The sequence below is a fragment of the Capsicum annuum genome, chromosome 6 (genome assembly GCF_002878395.1).
Source record: "Capsicum annuum cultivar UCD-10X-F1 chromosome 6, UCD10Xv1.1, whole genome shotgun sequence".
NCBI lineage: Eukaryota > Viridiplantae > Streptophyta > Magnoliopsida > Solanales > Solanaceae > Capsicum > Capsicum annuum.
The window spans coordinates 78,057,691-78,080,472 of record NC_061116.1 but is presented as its reverse complement, the minus strand read 5'-3'; the positions used below and the strand labels follow the sequence as shown (position 1 = coordinate 78,080,472).

The 22,782-nt window shown below is 35.7% G+C and overlaps 1 protein-coding gene across 1 annotated transcript; it reads right to left on the bottom strand.

The window, feature by feature from the left end:
* Window positions 1–6,270: 6,270 nt before the first annotated feature.
* On the bottom strand, window positions 6,271–6,687 carry LOC107874263. Its single transcript, XM_016721094.1, has one exon. The coding sequence runs from the start codon at window positions 6,685–6,687 to the stop codon at window positions 6,271–6,273; it is 417 nt and encodes a 138-aa protein (XP_016576580.1).
* Between the last annotated feature and the right edge of the window lie 16,095 nt (window positions 6,688–22,782).

Below are 22,782 nucleotides of genomic sequence, written 5' to 3'. Positions count from 1 at the left end.
TCACGTTAACATGCTTAAAATGTATTTACATGCTTAATCCTAGTCTTTAACAGTTTTTAACATGCTGAAGAACACATTAATATGCAAAAGATGTATTTATATGCGGAAAAGTGAGTTAACACGCAGGAATTTATTTCTTAATGCTGAGAAGTCATCTTTATATTCCGAAATTTGCTTAATTACTGAAAATTGATTCTTAAATATGTAAAAATTAATAGATATGTTGGAATTATTTAGACACTAAAATGGACATACATGAAACATTAAAAATATTAATCAAGGTATTCAAAAGTCAAAATTACGTCAAGATTAACTTTAAGATCGAAAGTTACATAAAATTTCCTATAGTCATGATTTCTAAGTGAATTAATTAGTAAGTCCCGAATTAAGCCCGCCTACATGATAAATCAAATCCATTAACAAATTCTAAATTAAATTACCTAAGTGTCCCAATAAATCACGTAATCGCATAAACCTAAGTTATGCTGTCTACACAATTCATAGAGCACACAAGTTTACGCCCCCTAAGCAGTCCCTAATATTTATTATTACATCAATAATAATATTTGCACAATACTATTACAAACCAAATAATAAGAAAAATTTTTAAAAAATGGAAAGAACTAATATAAGTCATTATAAATACCCCGACGACTCTTGCGATCCCCAAACACTAGTTAATGATACTCGTTAGATACAAATCTAAAGAACAAGCCAAGCATGAAAGAACACTCGAATACATGATCTTAAACAACACATCGTCTTAAATAGGGGAACAAAGAAATCAAAGGCAAATTAAGCAAGCATTATTTTAAATTAGTTCCTATAGACATATTTTCAATGTTTTTCTATCACAAATACTATAGGATAAGAAAAGAATGCATCGATTAATGACTTATCGATTGACGATAATGAACAATAATAATAGAAAGAAAACAAAGAGGCATAGAATCCGAGAACAAATGGCCGCCGAAAGGTAAAGATTAATACTCCAACAATGAGTTTCCAAATAATAAAGTAAAATTGCCTCTTATTTTTTTCTTTGTCGTAAACTTTTAGTCAGAGAAAGTATGTGTATTCGTTGTAACTTTTCAGAATAAGAGAATGGGGGTTGTTTATATAGTAAAAGGAGCTATAACGTTAAAAGGAAAAGGGATATTCAAAAAATCAATTTCAGGAATTAAGGGGAAAAGGAATATATCAAGAATTAATTAGGGATGTAAAAAAGGAAAAATTTACCATAAATAAGAATATTTTCTGAAAAAATGATAACAAGATATACCCAATTACTTATCATAAATGACAAAACTAGTAAAATATAGAGCTGTCGAATTATTTAGGCACAATCGAATCCCATCTTACAAAAAATGTGTTACACACATCAAGTAAAGGAAAATAGGACATTCGAATATGCCAAAATAATTTATCAATTTTAGTATTAAAATCACATTAATCAAGGAATGAGGAATCACATTAATCAAGGGATAAAGAAAAAAATCAATCAAGATATGTCAAGTGTAGTTCAATACTAAGCTATCATATAATTTGAGGTTGATTAAATGGTCTCAAGCTATCATACTTGGCAAAACACATCGTTCAAAATCAAATAGAGCAAGAGAGGTAGCGAAAGATTGTAATTATGTCCTAATAAGTGAGGTTAATATTAGCGTTGTCAATCATAAAATAATAAAAAAGAAGTTAAAAGTAATTCTTAGTCATACAGACATGCATAGTTAAGATGGACCAAAATCTTAGGATTTAAGGTTTTTCACAAACATGCATTTGCAATAAAACATATCAAAATAGAGTTTCATAGATTGTAAGTTTTAGAATCTGATTTATTTAGCAGAGAGAAAATAGGCCACTTAAAGTATTTGAGAAAATAAACTGGACAGAAATCGTTGGTGGTCATGAAAGCCTCGTCGGCTATTAAACTCCAGCGAGAGAATAGTAGGATGGAGAAGGATTTCTCTACTGGTCAGGGAGCAAGGGGTAAAGCAGCTGCGCCAGCTGCTGCCACTCCGTAGGTTGCTGCTAGTGTTGAGTTCCCATTGCTGTTGTTGAGGAAATGACGATCGCTATCTTCATCGGATCTGGTTGGCGGTCAAAGATGGCTGTGAAGAGGTGGTGACGACTAACGGTTTTGGAATTAAATAAGGCAGCAACGGCTGACAGGGGTCAGCGGAGTTGGAGCGGCTGAGGAAGAGCAGAGGGGGATTGTTTGCCGGTAGTTTCACATGATTGGTTATTCATAAGAAAAGTTAAGGTCAGCGACGGCGATGAGAGAGGGAGAGAGAGTAAGGGAGAATGATGATAGGACAGCGGTGGTACCATCAATGGCGGTTATGGATTTTTTGGAGGGGATGAAAAGAGAAGACAGAGAAAGGTAGCGGCTATTTTGGTGGAGAAATTGGGGATTAATGTTGGTATTTTGGGTATAAAAGGAAAGATAAGGTTAAAATGATCTCAGCCGCCATTGGATCATCCTTGATCAATGGTTGAGATTAAATCATAATAGGTCAAGATTTAGATGTTAATTTAGGGTTAAAATTGATGTCAATATTGGCTACAATTGATATAAATTGCATACAATAATGGCTAGAAACTAAAAAATATGAGGATAAATTAGAATTGACTACTATTTAATAAATGCTATAAATATAATAATAATAGTACTAGTAATAAACAATTATAATAATCAATAATAATGGTAATAATAATAATAAATAATAATAATAAAAACTAGACAATTTATTTGCAAAATATGAGTGTGCACAATTACTAATTTTAATAAAATTATGTAAAAATATTGTATTTTGAATTAATAAATGGTAAAAATAATACTAAAAAGTAATAAAATAAATTGTCTATGTTTTGAATCGTGAGTGTGACACGCCAGTATCTATTTTGTAAGAGAAAGATGTGAAAAATAATAACATTTAAAATTAAATAATTTTGATAAAATGGTACCCTAAAAAAAGTATCGGGAGGTCAAAATAGGGTGTCAACACTCTTGACTGCCGCTCTACGTGGTGTTCCACTAGTCTCGACTAGTCCTCTTTGGGTTTCTCGGGCAGGCAATACTTATACTCTGTTGCCCTAGGGAGATTTCTCTAATGTGAAGTTCCATCATTATATTCATTTGCTTGCTTAATTGGTGGCATCGCAGTCCCGTTAGTCTGAGCACGTTGGTCCTACTGTTAGTCCATCTAAGGTTACTCGAGTTGGATAGTTTATGATGTTGAATCCTCCAACCTTTACAAGATCTAAGGTTGAGGAGGATCCTCAAGGGTTTGTTGATGAGATAGAGAAAATCTTTAGGGTGATGCATGATACTGATTCCAAGGGTGTAGGGTTTGCTACTTATCAATTGAAAGATATGGTTTACCAGTGGTCTGAGGAGTGTGAAGCAATGAAGTGTGATGATTCTGAACAGATGAGTTGGATGACTTTTCAGGTGTTTTTCTTGATCATGTATTTCCATATGAGTTGAGGGAATCTAAGGATGAAGCATTTTTAAAATTGAAGTAGGGTAAGATAAGTGTTAAGAAGTATACGCTAAAGTTCTAGTAGTTGGTCTATTATGCTCTAGGTTTTGTATCTAATATGAGGTCACGAATGAGGAAATTTTGTTTTGGTTTGTCCCGTAATTTGGTGTTAGATTTTAAGGATTCTATGTTGAATAATGATATTGACATATCCAGGCTGGTGGTTTATATACAACTGGTGTAGGATAAGAAAAAAGTAGGCAGAGGTGGGAGACAGGTAAGTGAAGCAGTTTAGATATCTAGAGTAGAGTGCAAATTAATAGAATAGTAGAAGAGATGGTAGGTAGTAGACTAAGAAGAAGAATTGGGGGAATTCTTATTCATCAATTAGTACTCCTTATCCTAAGCCTTCAGGTGATCATTCATTTCAGGCTAGAAATGGTCCTAAGGAATAGGGTGCCCAACCTCAAGCTAGTAGAGCTAATTCAGCCCCACCTTATCCTCTTTTCTATTTTTGTAGGTAGATTCACCGTGGATATTATGAAGAGGAGAGAAATTAGTGCTATAGTTATGAATGACTTGGTCATATGCAATAATATTGTCCTTTAGCCAGGGCTTCCACTTAGCTAATAAGGTCTCGGTTGCCATTTCTTCGGCTCCTGCACCTAAGCGCGCACCTCTAGTTCCGGCAATGGCCAAAATTATTTCTATGCATTTGCTATATATTCAGGAATTTGAGGCATCCACTGATGTTATTACTTGTATATTACGACTCTTCTCTGGTGATGTTTATAATTTTCTTGATTCGGGTTCTACCCTATCTTATGTGACTCTTTATATGGCTGTACACTTTAGTTTTGGTCTTGAAATTATTTTTGACCCTTTTTCTATTTCTATTTTGGTGGGTGAGTCTATTGTTGCTATAAAAATCTATAGGGGTTGTATAGAGATTTGTTGGAATTAAAGCAATAAGAGGTGGTTTTAAAAATTGCGTGGCTGAGACTTTAGTTTTAAGTTGCCTTCATCACCAAAATGAACAATATTCCTTAAGAATATTATTGATAAAGTTTGGGGTGTCAACAATGGTAATGTGGGTTAGTGAGATGTTAATGAATAGGATTTGAATTAAAGATGTATGGACAAGTTTGAAAATGTTAAGGTAGGAAAGTTTCAAGATAAGTCCATATGATGGATGACTAGATGGGGTGATATTTCCAAAATAGGAATGAGAATTGTTTCTGTTTGTTACTCCTTCTCCGTCACCTGTGTACTTTATAGTATACTCGATAACCAGGGTTAAAGCATGTAAATGATAAGCATTTAATAAAAATAAAGAGAATGTAAGAAGTAAAGAAAGCGCATTTGTTATATTGTTGGATCAACTGTTTTGTCGCTCGATATAGTATTGGATCAGCTATTGGGCTTCTCGATTTAACATTGGATCGGCTATTAGGCCACTCGATGTAGTATTGGATCAGTTATTTAGTTTCACGATGTGACATTGGATTGGTTGTTGGGCCTCTTAATGTAGTGTTGGATCAACTATTTGGTTTTTTGATATGATGTTGGATCGGCTATTGGGCCTCTTGATGTAGAGTTGGATCAACTTTTTGTCTTCTCAATATGACGTTGGATCTGCTGTTGGGCCTCTCTATATAGAATTAGATCAACTATTTGGCTTCTTGAAATAACGTTGGATCGACTGTTGGGCCTCTCGATGTAGTACTGGATCAACTATTTGGCTTCTTGATATAACATTGTATCAGCGTTGGGCCTCTTGATGTATTGTTGGATCAACTGTCTGTCTTCTCAATATGATATGGCATCATCTATTAGGCCTCTCGATATAGCATTGGATCAGCTGTTTGGCTTCTTGATATGACAATGGATCGGCTGTTAGTCCTCTCATGATAGGGTGATTCCTATTATCTATACCTGTTAGTCCTTCCACTTTTGGCTCAACTTGATTACATAGTTAGCACAGATATATATATGTATATGTTGAAAGTTAAGTAGGGTAGTGAAAACAACCGTTATAAAAATGATAAGCAGAGATAAGAAAACGTATCTCTTTTACTGTTGAATTAGCTGTTTGTCTTCTCGAAAAAATATTGGATTAGCCGTTGGACCTCTCGTGATGGAGTGATTATTGTCATTTGTACCTGTTAATCCTGTACTCAAAGAAAAATAGTGAGTTTGTAAAAGGGGAGGTTGATTTGTGCCTCTGCCTCGATTGATGTTGCGTCTTGTTGATGAGCTTTGTCCGGGTCTTCACTCGGGTAGACAAAAAGTAAATGAATGTTTAAGAGAAAAATTATGTTTTCAAATAGTTGTCATTTAAAAGATATGAATAAAATTTGTTGTAAAAATGTGAAACATTGTTGAATCGTTGACTATGACATGTTTCGAGATGATACATCATCTTATAAGTCCTTGTTCTCTTGTTAAGAAATTTTTGAGGATTACTCAAAAAATTTTGCCCCAGTTTGTAAGATATACCGATGTCATGCCTATACCAAATTTTTGAGGTACTCTTAAAAATTCTGCCCCAGTTATAATACTCATAGAGAGGGGAAGAGAGTATTTTATTATGAAGTGACCGAACTCCACAAGAGCGCCTACGTATCCCTCTTAAATAGAAATCAGGTCAAACGTAGTTCCAATTACAAAGTAAATGAGACAAAGATTACACATAGTATCACTTAACAACATCTAAATTGATGGGCTTAGACCAAACTATGCCATCTATTTCCGTAAGTATGAGGGCTCCTCCTACCAAGACTCAATGAACCACGTAAGTGCCTTGCCAGTTGGACGAGAATTTGCTCTTTGCATCATCTTGATGTGGAAAGATACCCTTCAGAACCAGCTGTCCAGGTTTGAAGTGTCTTGGCCTAACCTCTTTGTTGAAAGCCTTGGCCATTCTGTTTTGATAGAGTTGGCCATGATAAACAACATTTATTCTCCTTCCGTTAATGAGCGCTAGTTGCTTGAATATTCTTTGTATCCATTCAGCGTTGTTCAATTTTGCTTCTTGAATGGTCCTTAGAGATAGTATTTCTACTTTTGCAGGTATCATTACTTCATTTCCATTAACCAAAAAGTAGGGCAAGGTGTCTGTGGATGTGCTGATTATAGCGTGGTACCCCAGTAATGTGAAGGGTAGCTTTTTATGCCAATGTCGACTGTTGTCAATCATCTTGCGTAGGATCCTCTTGATATTTTAGTTTGCGGTTTCTACTGCTTCCTTCATTTGTAGCCTGTATGCTGTAGAATTCCAATGCATGATATTGAACTTCTCACAAGTTGTTTTCATCAAATTATTATTAAGGTTGGCACCACTGTCTGTGATAATAGACTCGGGAACTCTGAACTGACAAATGATATTGTTTCAAACAAAGTCATCCACGACCTTTTTTGTGAGATGTGGTGTCCACCTATTTAGTGAAGTAATCAATTATGACAAGGATAAATTTGTGACCATTGGATGCGATCGGATCAATAGGACCAATGATATCCATGCCCCATGCTACAAAGGGCCAAGGCGAGTTGGTGACATGGAGCTCGTTGGGAAAAACTCGAATCATATTAGCATAAGCTTGACACTAATAGCATTTTTGCATGTAGCGGATGCAGTCAGTTTCCATAGTAGGCCAAAAGTAGACTGACCTCAATATCTTTTTTGCCAATATGAAGTCATTCATATGTAGGCCACATGTTCTGTCACGTACTTCCTCAATTAGTCTGGACATCTCTTGGCCTCGATGCATCTTAGTAACCCCAAATCGAGAGTCCTCCTATACAGGATTTTCCCATTTAGAAAGAATTGATTGGCTAACCTCCAATCGGTGCATTTTTGGACACTTGTTGCATTCTCGGGATACTCACCTTTTTCCAAATATTCATGTATGTCAGTATACCATGGCTTTCAATTTGGCTCATTTTGAACATAGAAATAATATGCGGACTGCTCATGTATGTCAATGGGAATAGGATCAATGTATTCTTGTCAGGATGTCGAATAATGGAAGACAAGGTGGCCAATGCATCTGCAAACTCATTTTGGATCCTTGGGACATGTTTGAATTCTATCTTGTGGAATTTCTTGCATATTTATTATACACATTCTAGGTAGGGTAAGAGCTTAATGTTCTTGATGGGCCAATTACCTCGTACCTGATGAATCAATAAGTCTGAATCTCCAATCACCAATATCTCTTGGACATTTAAATCAATAGCCAAGCGAAGACCCAAGATCTAAGCTTCATATTCAGTCATGTTGTTGGTGCAAGGAAATCGGAGTTTTGCTGACACGGGATAGTGTTTGCCAGTTTTTGAGATCACAACGGTGCCGATTCCAACTCCTTTGAAATTTTCAGCTCTATCAAAGAATAGTATCCAACCATCACATTCTTCCAAGATGTCCTCCCCTACGAATGCCACTTCCTCATAAGGAAAGTAAGTCTTTAGTGGTTGGTACTTGTCGTCCACAAGACTCTCAGCCAAATGATCTTCTAGTGCTTATGCTTTTACCACCTTCTGTGTGATATAAACTACGTAAAATTTACTCAAGAATATCTTCCATTTGGCCAGCTTCCCAGTAGTCATTGGTTTCTGGAATATGTATTTCAACGGGTCTATTTTGGAGATAAGATAAGTAGTATGTGCTGAGAGATAATGCCTTAACTTTTGAGCTATCCAAGTCAAACCACAACATGTGTGTTCTAGTAGAGAGTACCGAGCCTTGTACGAGGTGAACTTATTAATCATGTAGTATATCGCTTGCTCCTTCTTTTCTATCTCATCATGTTGGCCCAAGATATAACTGAAGGCATTATCCACCACAGACAGGTACAATAGTAACGGCCTTCCAGGCTCAGGAGGAACCAAAATAGGAGGGTTTAATAGATAATCCTTATTCTTGTCAAATGCTTATTGACATTATGTTGTCCATTCTATAGCAGTGTCTTTCTTCAAAAGTTTTTAAATTAGATCGCAAATAACTACGGATTGGGCTATGAATCAACTCATATAGTTGAGGTGGCCCAAAAAAACTCATGAAGTCCTTCTTGCTTTTTGGAGAAGGCAGATCTTGGATAGTCTTGATCTAGCTGGGTCTAATTCTATACCCCTATGACTAACGATGAAGCCCATTAACTTTCTTGCAGGGACTTCAAAGACACATTTTGCTAGGTTCAACTTCAGATTGCACTTCCTTAATCTGTCAAAGAATTTTTCTATATCTGCCAAATGACTCGTACCCTCTTTTGACTTAATAATGACATCGTACACATAGAACTCAATATCCTTGTGGATCATATCATGGAACAGAGTGTTCATGGCTCTCATGTATATGGCCCCAATATTTTTCAGGACGAACGACATAAACTTGTAGCAGTAAACCCCTTACGGAGTAATAAAGGCAGTTTTCTCTGCGTTATTTTCATGTATTTTTATTTGATGATAACCGGAGAAGCAATCCACAAATGACTGTCTTTTATGTTTGGCACAATTATCAATCAAGATGTGAATGTTCGAGAGTGGAAATTCATCTTCGGGACTGGCCTTGTTGGGATCCCTATAGTCTACACAAACTTTGACTTTTCCATCTTTCTTGGTGATAGGCACAACATTGGCAAACTAGATCGGATACTTTATCACTCAAAGAATACCAACATCAATTGTTTTGAGATCTCCTCTTTGATCTTTAAGCTTAGATTCGGCTTATGCTTTCTGAGTTTTTGTATGATAGGGGGATAGGACGGGTCAGTGGGCAGTGTATGAGCCACTATTAAAGTACTCAGCCCCGTTATGTCGGCATAAGACCAAGCAAAGATATGAAGATGATTTTTTAGGAACTGAATATATTCCCCTTTTTCTTGTTTGGACAAGTGACTGCTAACACGGGTTTCTTTTATGTTTTTAGAATCCCCTATATTCACTATTTCTGATTCTGTGAGGTTTGCCTTGGGTTTATCTTCAAAGTCTTCAACCTTACTAATAAATTCCTTAAGGATTTCGTCTTCTTCTATATCTTCAACTTCACTTATGTTATGTTGTACTGCCTTATTAGATGTCACAATTTCACATTCAATAATTTTAAAGGCAATTTTGCTAAAAAGAAAAGAAAAATAAATAAAAAATATTAATAATTGAAAGAAAAAATTTATTAATAATTAGAATATGTCTTAAAACATAGTGTCAAAATGAAAATAAGGGAACTAAAATTTTAAACCATCTCGAATGATCGAGTTTATTATTAAAAAAAGAAAAAAAATGCTTAAATATCAAAACTCTGTCAAGTCTATCTAAGTGCTCAACGAGGCCTGGATAGGGTGGCAGTCCAGCTGCTGACAATGAATTTCTATCCATGCCTCTGGCTAGTCACTCCTCCTTATTCTCTAATGATGACATGATAACCATCTTCCTCGGTTAAAAAAAAGAAGCTTCAAACTTTCAATGATATCTTCTTCACTATGACCCAGAAAATCGACAAAACGAAAGGACTCATGTAGCGCAGGCAGAAGACAGTAGTAGCCTTTTTGAGGTGGATTCTACCCGAAGTACTCCTCTATAGTGCAATTATATCCCAAGCTAACTGTTTTCATTTTGGGTTGCAGTTGTATGGGCTCAACGATTCCTTATAGTTTTGACCCTAGCCTTTACCTATTCATACCCTTTCAGGAGCATCATCTTTTCATCTATGTTCTTCCAAGTCTTTCTTTTGAGAATCACATCCACCTCTATAGTTTTGAGTTCATCATTGCCCTCGGGAGAAAATATGGTGCCTTCTGTTATGATGAGGCCTTTCAACAACTCCCCTATTTGATCTTCCTCATTCATTTGATCATCATAAAATCTCGTATATTGAAAGATCTGGGATAAGGATATTGTAGAATAAGTTGCCTTATTGCTTTTAATTATCTTGCCATTAGCTTTGTAGCCTAAACCATGAGTATTCTCTCTTTCATTGAACTCTAAGGGGTTAACTATCCTTTGTAATCTGCGCCAAGACCCTTATCCTCTTCGTATCCTAGCCAAGACATGTAACTCAGAGTGTCTAGAGGTTTCTGGAATTGCATATAGCTTGCTATGTCTTTTTCGGTGCTTCCTATTAGCTTCAATGCATCAAGACCTCCTTTCCCTCCTTCACCCTATACAACACCTCTTGTTTTTCATATTCGATTCAGAGGCACTGGTGTAATGTGGAAGGGACTACACTAACCATGTGGATCTACGGTCTCCCGAGCAATGAATTGTATGAGACAGAGATGTCCATCACCTGAAATACTATGGGAAAAGTAGCAGGGAATAATTTCATGTTTATTGTGATTTACCCAATAGTGTTTTACCGATAACTATTAAATGCGCTTATGACCCTTACTCGGGGTTGTATTCTGGCCATGTCAACTTCTAGACTTGTCAGGGTGGATAAAGGGCAGATGTTTACCACTGAGCCTAGATACACTAACACATGCGGGATTACCCATCCCACATATTGTACGACAACATGCAATGCTCTCTTTGTAGTCTTTCTTTGATACTTCCTAACAACTCGAGGGTATGAAACATCTCTCCGTCAAGATCTTCTTTTCCTTACTTGACATATATAGGATGCCCTATCTCCCAATGTATCAAAACTTCTTGGTGGTTATATTCAAACTTGAGACATTGGTGAAGTGTTGAGGATACAGTGCCAACCATATGAAGCCACAACCGCTCAAGCAGCAAGTTGTAAGACCCAGGAATATCCATCACCTGGAAGGTTATGGGAAAAGTGACAGGACCCGTACCATATCCAATGTGATCTCCCCAATAGTGTTTCTTTGGGAGCAATCAAATGCCTTAACATTTACCTTCTAAGTCTGTATTTTGGCCATATCGACTTCCAACCTGGTCAAAGTGTTCTAGGGACAGATGTTCAACCCTGAGCCTGGATTAATCAACACATATGATATCATTCTTCCCTTATACTACAATGTGATGTGTAGAGCCCTAGTTATGTGATCTGCCTCTGGGCAGCAATTCATCATCATGGAACGATATTTTGTAAGACTCAAATACTTACCCCACTATATGGGCCATCTCTCTGCCTGTTATAGTGTTTGGTACATAAGCTTCACTCAGAATTATCATCAAGGCCTTCTTATGATTTTCAGAATTCTACAGCAATATTAGGATAGATATCTGGGCTGGGGTTTTATTCAATCTCTCTACAATGGAGTACTCCCTAGCATGTACTTTCTTCCAAATGCTATCTTCTTCAACTTCAATGGCAGGCTATTTTCCCTTACTGGAACTTCCTTGGAATAAGTTTTTAAACGTGTACACTCTACCCGATCTGGTCACACCTTGAGCAATGTCTGCCTCAGCTACATTTGCTTTTCCTAAAATAATAAGTTCATAATTCCAGGGAACCGCATGAGGGTTGTACATAGATGGGGAAGCTTTTATAATAGTGAATAGAGTCTTGGGTGTAGCCACCTCAACTTTAAATGTCCCTTATTTCTACACACTTATTGAAGTACCCTCTCCTTAATCAATTATCCAAATGAAGTGCTCCAAGTATACATCCTCATCAATGTCAACCATGTTTATTTGATGATTAGTGACAGGATGGTTGGTGAAATTTGATTCTAGATCCTTCAACTGAATTACCTTTGTATCGATCAACAGTTGAATTTTATTCTTTAAAGTAAAACACGCCTCAATGGGATGCCCTCTCATCTGGGAGTGGTAGTCACAAGTCTAATTATGTTTATTCCATGAAGATTTGGTATTGACTTGCACGGCGAGAATAGGTGTGGCAATTCCAACATTTTTTAGTCATTTGTATAATTGAGCTAGGGGTTCAGCTAAGGGTGTATATTTCCTCCTTACAAAATTACCTTTGGATTTAAGAGCAGCAATCCTTGTAGAGGGGACATGAGTAGGTCAAGTTGTTTGGATATGCGTTGGTTGGGGTACGTGGACTTGGATTGGTTAGGCATTGTATATGGGAAATTAAGGATTTGAGAATTGTGGGTGCATTTGTTAAGGAGTGGCCATTTAGTATAATGGAGCTTGATATGGCATTGGAGGTTGTGGTGGGTAGAAGGATATTAGATATGGTGTTTCTAGGTAAGATAAGGGAGGTTGAGCAAGGGTTTCCTGGCATGGAACACTCTCTGAGGGCTGGTCCGCCATCACTGACCCTACCTCTTTTTTTCCTTTATTCTCCATGGCTCCTTCGGATTAAGCGTTCAAGTGGACGATGCTACCATTTTTGAGACAATCTTCGAATATTTCTCCTATTCGAATAATCTCGGAGAAACTCTTATACGTAACCGTTAGTAGTTTTTCAAGTTATTGTGGCTCTTGATCCTTAACAAAGTATACTTTCATTAGTTGTTCTTGGACTGGAGGTCGAGCTCTTGCAGCCTCAGCCTTTCATCTTATGGAATACTTACTGAAGGATTCATTTAGTTTCTTTCTCATTGCCTGCATGTAAGACCAACTAGGAGCATTATCTATATTTTATCCAAATCTCTAGATGAAGCTAGAGGCCAGGTCAATCCAACTTTCCCACTTCTTCACATCTTGTTCAATATACCACATGAGATCCCCTCCCCCTTGTGAGGATTCTCATAAAGAACTTTATTCAATTTTTCTCAATTTTCCCTACTTCTGCCAGTTTGTCACAATACACACAGAGGTGCGCCTTGGGATCTCCGGTCCCATTGTATAACTTAAACTTGGGAAGCTTGTACCCCTCTGGTAGTTCGACGTCAGGATAAATGCAAAGGTCCTCATAGTTTAAACCTTTCATTCCTTTGTTTTCTTTTAATTGTCTTACACTCTAAACCATGACCTCCATTGTGTAGTCATTCTCTAGATTCTCAAATATAGGTTGAGGAAAAGTGGGTAGAAGGGTTTCAATATAGATGGGGTTCTGTATATGGCTACTAGACGCATGATAGTGGAATAAGTTTTGATTCTACAACTTTTGTGGGGATAGGTAAGCAGAGTTCTTAGGATGTTGGGTATGGTGGGTAGGCATATATAGTGGAGTTAGGATATTTAGGTTGTTTAGGATGGGACTTGAGAGGCTTTGGACATTTGTGGGGTTTTGAGTCTGAGGAGGAGGCATTGGAGGGTTAGGCACACTTTGGGACTTTGGTATGGAATAGCTATCGGCTTGCAAATTAGGAGTATTAAGATTAAGTGACAGCTTAGCCAGATTGCGTACTTGTTTTATCTCCCATTGTAACTCCAAAATCCTTTGCTCCATTTTTAGTATTATTTCATTTTGCCTTACAATACTATCTCCCTCAGAACTAGCACCCACTTTATGCCTACTATTATGATAGTTACCCATTGGTTCTTTACCTCTGAAACTTATAGGTAGAGGAGGAGAAGAAAGAGGAACCCCTTTTGATCTGGTGTGATAAGCCAGACTACAAAAATCAACCTATGGGAAGGGGAATAAAACAAAACAAAAACAACAAAGATGAAGAAATTAGTGTGTTAGTGATATAAAGGAATGAGTCAGATTAACATATAGCAAGCACATTGTTTGACGTTTCCAATTTTAGGAGCCTCTTTTGAGATAGAGGTAGGCCTATCATTTTTTGGGAGATAGTCATGCCATAAAATAATGACATTTTCTCAAAGATAAACCCCAAAAAAGAAGAATAAACTTTATTTCATTGTCTCATTAATTGCGGAAATGAAAAAATACAACGTTTTGAAAATAAAAGATACTCTATATTCTAAACACTTTCTCCTCCAATTGCTCCTCTTTGTAAGCTTCCAAGGCCTTGTCAAAATGGTGGCGGTTTGTCATGAGATAAGACAATTCTATCTTTTCTCCCATGCTCCCCATATTGAGGCAGTCTTGTCCTTGTTTGTTGAATTCATCACGGAGTGCTTGCACCTTTCTTTCCATAGTCAGAGCACGACATATCCAGGATCCAAATCTTTCCCCATATAAACAATTTCCTTGGCATTCTCCATAATTATGTGGCGGTGGCATGCTTCAGACTACAAATTCCTCTTCTTAAATTTGTGATAGAGGGCTTATGCTTCGGCTTCCTTGTCATTGATATGTTTACCCCTCTTAATGCCTGGGGTTATTTTGTTTTTTTGAATCGGCATGCAACCACTCAATGTAGCCTACCGCGTAGTCCGCATGTACCTATCTGCCACAATACTCTCCTTATCAAGATGAGTCTTTTTGCCCCAAGTCTTGGCAATGATGTTGGCATTTGGGATACCATTGTCTTGGTAATCGACCTGGTATACATCTGTGTTAGTGAACCTTGGTATTACTTGCTTCCTTCCTGCCTGCTTCATTACTCTGGTAGGAGCATATTGTTGTAAGCCGTGAAGTACCATCAAAATCAAAGGTTGTTGTTGTTGGGTGGAGACCACGAAATCTGGGCTAGGGAACCAGTCAAACCTCCACTTGATAGAGTCTTCGGTCAAACTGCCCAACATTTGTCCCCACTTTTTTACCTCGTTTAGTCATTTTATCCTTTTGATTCCCAATATGACTCAGATGTCATGTATGGTGATGTTATTAGTTCCAATCAACCTATGCATGCTTTGTATGCCATGAACCTTTTGAAGATGCTCAATCAACCACAATTGTAGTAGCAAGATGCAACCCTCGAAATGTTTGGCCCCATTTTTGATATGACCAAGGGACTGATAAATGTCTGCCACTATCATGTCTACAATCTTGCAAGGCCCTTTTTCAATTCCATTGCACAGGGCCTCTGCTATAGTGATTAGATGAGTATGTACTACTTCTTTCACTCTAATTGGGAAGATCACCATCCTTAGGAAATAGACGATGAATGCAAAGATTCATTTACTTTCCCAATAGTTGGGGTCAGAACCTTCTTCTTCATCTGTTTCCTTTCCTTGGTTATGCCAAAACCGGTCAACCAAATAAATTCTCATATTGACATCATCATATATGCAACCAATCTGCTGCCGTGGAGACTCAATTTGTCATTGGCTTCTTCCAGAGTGACACTTTTTAGGATGATCACCTCTGCCTTTTGCTACCTCATTTTTGGTGGCATACTCTTGCTTTCTATGTACCCTCTAATTTCCTCTAGGAATGGGGTCATTTCTACATCACCAAATCTAAACACTGATCTTGTTTCATCCCAAAATATAGTGGCAGCCTCAATAAGATCTCTACAAGGGGTAAGCTGAATAAGGGATGACAAGTTTCCCAATGCTTTCTCTATCATGCTTTGTCTATAGTACCCCAAGTCCGACCACCAATGCTTCATGTGTGGTGGCATTCACCAAACCATGCCAAACCTTAGGTATGAAGTTTGAATGACCATTAAATCTTCAAAATAGAGTGTTAGTCTACCTGACCCCCCAATGAGCAAATGACATTATTTTTACATAATTGTCTCTCAAAATGCTTATAAATAGTGAGGAATTCTTTTCGGGATCATGGGATCCCTTAGAACTAAGGGCCAGGTTTTCTAACATGACATCCTAGGTTTTTGGAGGATATTTATTCCTTAGTAAAAGGACAAACAATTAGGTTATAAGAATAAGAGTTGTTTTGATATGGTTCCTTAAAGAGGACAATTTGAGAGTGGCAAAGCTTGTGGATGTCAACGCACCGAAGATCTACCGATCCACAAGGCATTTCCTAAAGGGTGTTTTAAGAAAGAATGTCCGTGCAACCACGCAACTATTCATAAAAGAAAATAAAGAAGGTTCCAAGCATAGCAAAGTATGAGCGGAATGCCAGTTATATAAAGCAGTAACACATAGCACATACCAACATACAATAGCATGCTTTAGAAATATAAAAATAAACGTTAAAACATATAACCAATAAAATAAAATATAGGCATGGAGAAATATGTACAACACATAAAAGGGGAAATGAGAAGGGACTAACATCTATAAATTAACCACCAATAAAAGCAAAAGTAGAAATGGAGAAATAAGAATAACACATAAAAAGGATAAAACAGAAGGGACTAAAATGTAAAAATTAATCACGAATAATAGTAAAAGTAGACATCGAGAAATATGAATAACATAAAAAAAGGGAAAAAGAGAAGGGACTAACATGTATAAATTAATCACCAATAAAAGCAAAAGTAAACATGGAGAAATATGTATAGCACATAAAAAGGGAAATAGAGAAGGGACTAACATGTATAAATTAATCATGATATAAACAATAAAAAGGAAAAAGAGGTAAAGTAATTATAAAACAATAAGACAAAGAATGTAGTAGAATGCCACATAAAACACAAATGCGTAATGGTTAGAATCTAAGATCCCCAGTGGAGTCTCCAATCTGTCACACCCCATTTTTCACGCAAAAAAAGGGATTCGATGTGACCACTCTTTTTGGGTAATTATTTTGAGGGAGATTGTGAAGAGTCGCCGCCTAAAGTATTAAGGTGCGTTAGGGCATCGGTCTAAGCTAACTATGAACCTATTTGTTATTTAGTCTAGTTCACTAGAAATTTGGTTAAAGGTTAAAATTACCTCGAAAGGAAGGTCTTAGGAACCTTTCAAGGTCCACAAAGGTGGTTCTCAACCGAATTCAGTAGGATTCTATGTGATTAAATAAAGGTCACTTGTTTTGTTATTAACTTAATGTTTAACTAAGTGATAAAGTAATAAATAAACAAACACATGTTATTTTATCATTTCTAATTATTAGTTATCTAAGTGACAAAAGTCAATAAAATATGTAAATAAGACAAGCGAAGAGAGAGAAGAAAAATCAATCTGTAACAAAATATTTATTAATTTTTAAAGATCTAAACTACCCCAAGCAAACAAGCATGTAAAGTAGAGTAAAGAAAAGAAAGAATTTTTCAAATCAAACAAAGAAATATTTTGATGTTATTTGGATTAGAAACCCAACTTTTTTAATTCTTAGACAACCCACTGGACGAATTCTTAAACAAGTAACAATGTCAAATGTAGTGTAATGCCTCTAGAGATCATCACTTCCGAATGACTACCCGTCCCACCCTACCTAGGTTGGTTGTAAAACCTAAAGGCATTCTAGACAAGGATAAAACTAACATCTTTAGAATACCTATCGTCCTACTTATCGCCCAAGAGGCATTGGGCTTTGCTAATTCGGTTTTATGGTCAAGACAAAATAAAGCTATGCTGCCTAGAACTCGAAATGAGTAACAACCTGGATGTCACATAGCACATAATTGTCCCAAGTTAGCCTCTTGGTTAATTAAAGTTGATTAATATGATAAACATGCAAAGATAAATAATTACTTATTTTTTTTTAGTTAACATGTAGGCATGATATCTATGGGGTCACACAATTATTTATTGAAAAGTCACGGTAAAACATTGATCACAATGTGGTAAGAATTCATGAGAATAAAAGGACATCTCAAAGTAGGCATGAGAACGTTAATTTAGTGTGTGAAAGATAATTAAACAAATGGACATGGTATCTAGGTGTTTTTGTCGACCAATGTTTTGTGAATAAAAGCATGTCAAAGGCGAAAATGTTTAAAAGTTCTATCCTTATTTATGCGAAGACGTATTATAGGTTAATGAAATGCTGAAAATTAATAAAAACAAGATAAAAGTTTGATTAAACATGCTGAAAATTTAATTAAACTTGCAAGAAAATGGGTTAATGCGCCTAATTATCATGTTAACATGCTGAAAATGTATTGACATACTTAATCCTAGTCTTTAATAGTTTTTAGCATGCTGAAGAACACATTAATATTCAAAAGATGCATTTAAATGCTAAAAAGTGAGTTAACATGCAGAAATTTATTTCTTAATGCTGAGAAGTCATATTTATAAATCAAAATTTTCTTAATAGCCAAAAATCTATTCTTAAATAGCTAAACATTAATAGATATGTTGGAAATTATTTAGACACTGAAATGGACATGCATGAAATATTAAAAATATTAATCAAGGTATTTAAAAGCCAAAATTACTTCAAGATTAAATTTAAGATCAAAAGTTACTTAAAAATCCCTATAGGTATGATTTCTAAGTGAATTAATTAGTATGTCCCGAATTAAGGCAACCTATGTGATAAATCAAATTCATTAACAAATTCTAAATTAATTTACCTAAGTATCCAAATAAATCATGTAATCGCGTAAACCTAAGTTATGCTGCCTACGCAATTCATAGAGCACACAAGTCCCCACCCCTTGAGAAGTCCTTAATATTTATTATTACATCAATAATAATGTTTGTACAATAATGTTACAAACCAAATAATAAGAAAAATAAAAAAACTAAATGAAAAGAACTAATATAAGCCATTGTAAATACCCGGACGACTCTTGTGATGTCCAAACACCACTTAACAATGCCTTTTAGATAAAAATTAAAAGAAAAAGGCAAGCACGAAAGAAAAATCAAATACATGATCATAAAAAATACATCGTCTTAAACAGAGGAACAAAGAAAACAAAGGCATATTAAGCAAGCATTATCATATAGACATGTTTTCTTTGTTTTGCTAACACAAATACTAAAGGATAAGAAAAGAATGCATCGATTTATGACTTATCGGTTGACGATAATGAATAATATTAATAGAAAAAAATCAAAAATCATGGAATCCGAGAACAAATGGCCATTGAAAGGTTAGGATTAATGCTCGAACAATGAGTTTCCAAATAATAAAGTAAAATTGCCTCTTCTTTTTTTCATTATTTTAAACTTTTAGTCAGAGAAAGTATGTGTATTCATTGTAACTTCTCAGAATAAGAGAATGGGGGTTGTTTATATAGTGAAGGGGGCTATAGCGTTAAAAGGAAAATGAATATTCAAAAAATCAATTTCACGAATTAAGGGAAAAAGGAATTTATCATGAATCAATTAGGGATGTAAAAAGGGACAAATTTACCATAAATGCATAAATAAGAATATTTTCTGAAAAATAATAACAAGATATACCCAATTACTTAGCAACAAAACTAGTAAAATATAGAGTTGTTGAATTATTTAGGCACAATCAAATCCCATCTTACCAAAAATGTATTACACACAACAAGTTAAGGAAAATCATACATCCGAATAAGCCAAAATAATTTATCAATTTCAGTACTAAAATCATATTAATCAAGGGATGAGGAATCACATTAATCTAGGGATGAAGAAAAAAATCAACTCAAGATTTTTCAAGTGTAATTCAATACTAAGTTGTCATACAATTTGAGGTTGATTAAATGTCCTAAAGCTATCATACTTGGCAAAACACATCGTTCAAAATCAAATTGAGCAAGAGGGATAGAGAAAGGTTGAGATTTTGTCCTAATAGGTGAGGTTAATATTAGTGTTGTCGATCATAAAACAATAAAAAAAAAGTTAAAAGTAATTCTCAGTCAGACAGATATGCATAGTTAAGATAGACCAAAATCAAAGAATTTACGGGTTTTTACAGACATGCATTTGCAATAAAATATATTAAGATAGAGTTTCACAAATTGTAAGTTTTAGAATCTAATTTATTTAAAAAAGAGCGCAAATATGCCACATAAAGTATTTGTGAAAACATGCCGGACAGAAATCACTGGTGGTCATCGAAGCCTTGCTGGTTATTAAAATCTAGTGAGAGAATAGTGGGATGGAGAAGGATTTCTCTGCTGGTCGTAGAGAGAGGGGTAAAGCAGTAGCAGCAGCTATGGTCGCTTCACCGGCTACTACCGGTGTCAAGTGCCCACTACTGTTATTGAGGCAACGATGATGGGTATCTTCATTGGATATGGTTGCTGATCAGAGATGGTTGTGAAGAGGCAGTGATGACTGACGATTTTGTCTTGAGATGAGGCAGCGGTCGCTGACGGGGTTCACTGAAGTGGCATAGAAAGAGCAAAGGGTACTGGTTCAGCAGTGGTTTCACATAGTTGGTCGTTCACCAGAAAAGTAAAGGTTGGCGACGATGATGGGAGGGAGAGGTAGAAGGAGAGGGAGACTAGTGATGGGACAGAGGTGGTGCCATCGACGATGGTTATCAAGTTTTTTATGGTTTTTTAGGGGGATGAAAAGAGAAAAGAGAGAAAGAGAGATAGAGAGAGAAAGGTAGCGACTATTTTAGTGGAGAAAATGAGGATTAGGGTTGGTATTATGGGTATAAAAGGAAAGATAAGGTTGAACTAATATCAATTGTTGGATCATTTTTAATCAACGGTTGAGGTTAAATCAAAATAGATCAAGATTTAGATATTAATTTGAGGTTAAAATTGATGTCAATATTGGTTACAATTGATATAACTTGGATACAATAATGGCTAGAAATTAACAAATATGAGGATAAATTAGAATTGGCTACAATTTAATAAATGCTATAAATATAATAATAATAATAGTAATAAATAATTATAATGATAAATAATAATGGTAATAAATTATAATAATAATAATAATAAATAATAATAATAATTATAATAATAATAACAAAATCTAGGCAATGTATTTGCAAAAAGTGAGTGTGCACAGTTACGAATTTTAATAAAATTATGTAAAATGTCATATTTTGAATTAATAAATGGTAAAAATAATACTAAAAAGTAATAAAATTTTTTATATATTTTTTGAATCATGAGTGTGACACGTCGATATCTATTTGCTATGAGAAAGACGTGAAAAATAATAATATTTAAAATTAAATAATTTTGATAAAATGGCAGCCTAAAAGGAGTATCGGGAGGTCAAAATTGGGTGTTAACACTCTTCACTGCCACTCTACGTGGTGTGCCACTGGTCCCTACTAGTCCTTTTTAGGCTTCTCGAGTAGGCAATACTTATACTTTGTTTCCCTAGGGAGATTTCTCTAATGTGGAGTTCCATCATTATTTCATTTACTTGCTCAATTGGTGGCATCGCAATCCTGTTGGTCTGAACAAGTTGGTCCTACTATTAGTTCATATGAGGTTACTCGAGTTGGATAATTTATGGTGTTGAATCCCCCAACCTTTACAAGCTCTAAAGTAGACGAGGATCCTCAGGGGTTTATTGATGAAATAGAGAAAATCTTAAGGGTGATGCATGATATTGATTCTAAGGATGTAGGTTTTGATTCTTATTAATTGAAAGATATGGATTACCAGTGGGCTGAGGAGTGAGAAGCAATGAAGGGTGATAATTTTGAACCGATGATGTAAGATGACTTTTCAGGTGCTTTTCTTGATCATGTATTTCTATAGGAATTGAGGGAATCTAAGGATGAAGAGTTTTTAAACTTAAAGTAGGGTAAGTAAGTGTTAAGAAGTATGCCTTAAAGTTCCAATAGTTGTCCAATTATGCTCTAGGGTTGGTGTCTAACATGAGGTCCCGAATGAGGAAATTTGCTTCTAGTTTGTCCCAAAATTTGGTGTTAGATTGTAATGCTGCTATGTTGAATAATTATATAGCCATATTAAGGCTGATGGTTTATATACAATAGGTAGAGGATAAGAAAAAAATAGGCAGACGTGGGAGACAAGCAAAAGAAGAAGTTTAGAATCTATAGTAGAGTGCAAATTAGTAAAATAGTGGAAGAGATGGTAGGTAGTAGACTACGAAGAATAATTGGGGGAATTCTTATTCGTCAATTAGTACTTCTTATCCAAAGCCTTTAGGTGATCATCATTTTCAGGCTAGAAGTGGTCCTAAAGCATAGAGTGCCTAACCTCAGGCTAGTGGAGCTCATTCAGCCCCTTCTTATCCTCTTTGCCATTTTTGTGGGCAGCTTCACCATGGATATTATGAAGAAGGAAGAAATTATTTCTATAATTATAGACAACTTGGTCATATACAACGATATTATCTTTTAGCCAGGGCTGCCACTTAGCTAATAAGGTCCCGGTTGCCATTTATTTGGTTTCAGCACCTAAGCATGCCCCTTTAGTACTAGTAATGGCCAAAATTATATTTATGCACTTGCTACTCATGCAGGAATTTGAGGCATCCCTTGATGTTGTTACTTGTATAGTATAATATTTCTATCGTAATGTTTAATATTTTCTTGATTCTTATTCTACCCTATCTTATGTGACTCTTTATGTGGTTGTACACTTCAGTTTTGGTTCTGAAATTATTTCTGACACTTTTTCTATTTCTATTTTAGTAAGTCAGTCCATTATTTCTATAAAAATCTATAGGGTTATATGGTGTCCATTTTTCATAGAGAGATAATAGTGAATTTGATAAAACTAGATATGGTGGAATTGATGTTATCTTGGGAATAGATTGGCTTCATTCATGCTATGATTCTTTGGATAATAGGACATAAAAGGTTAGTTTCCATTTTCCTAATGAATCGATG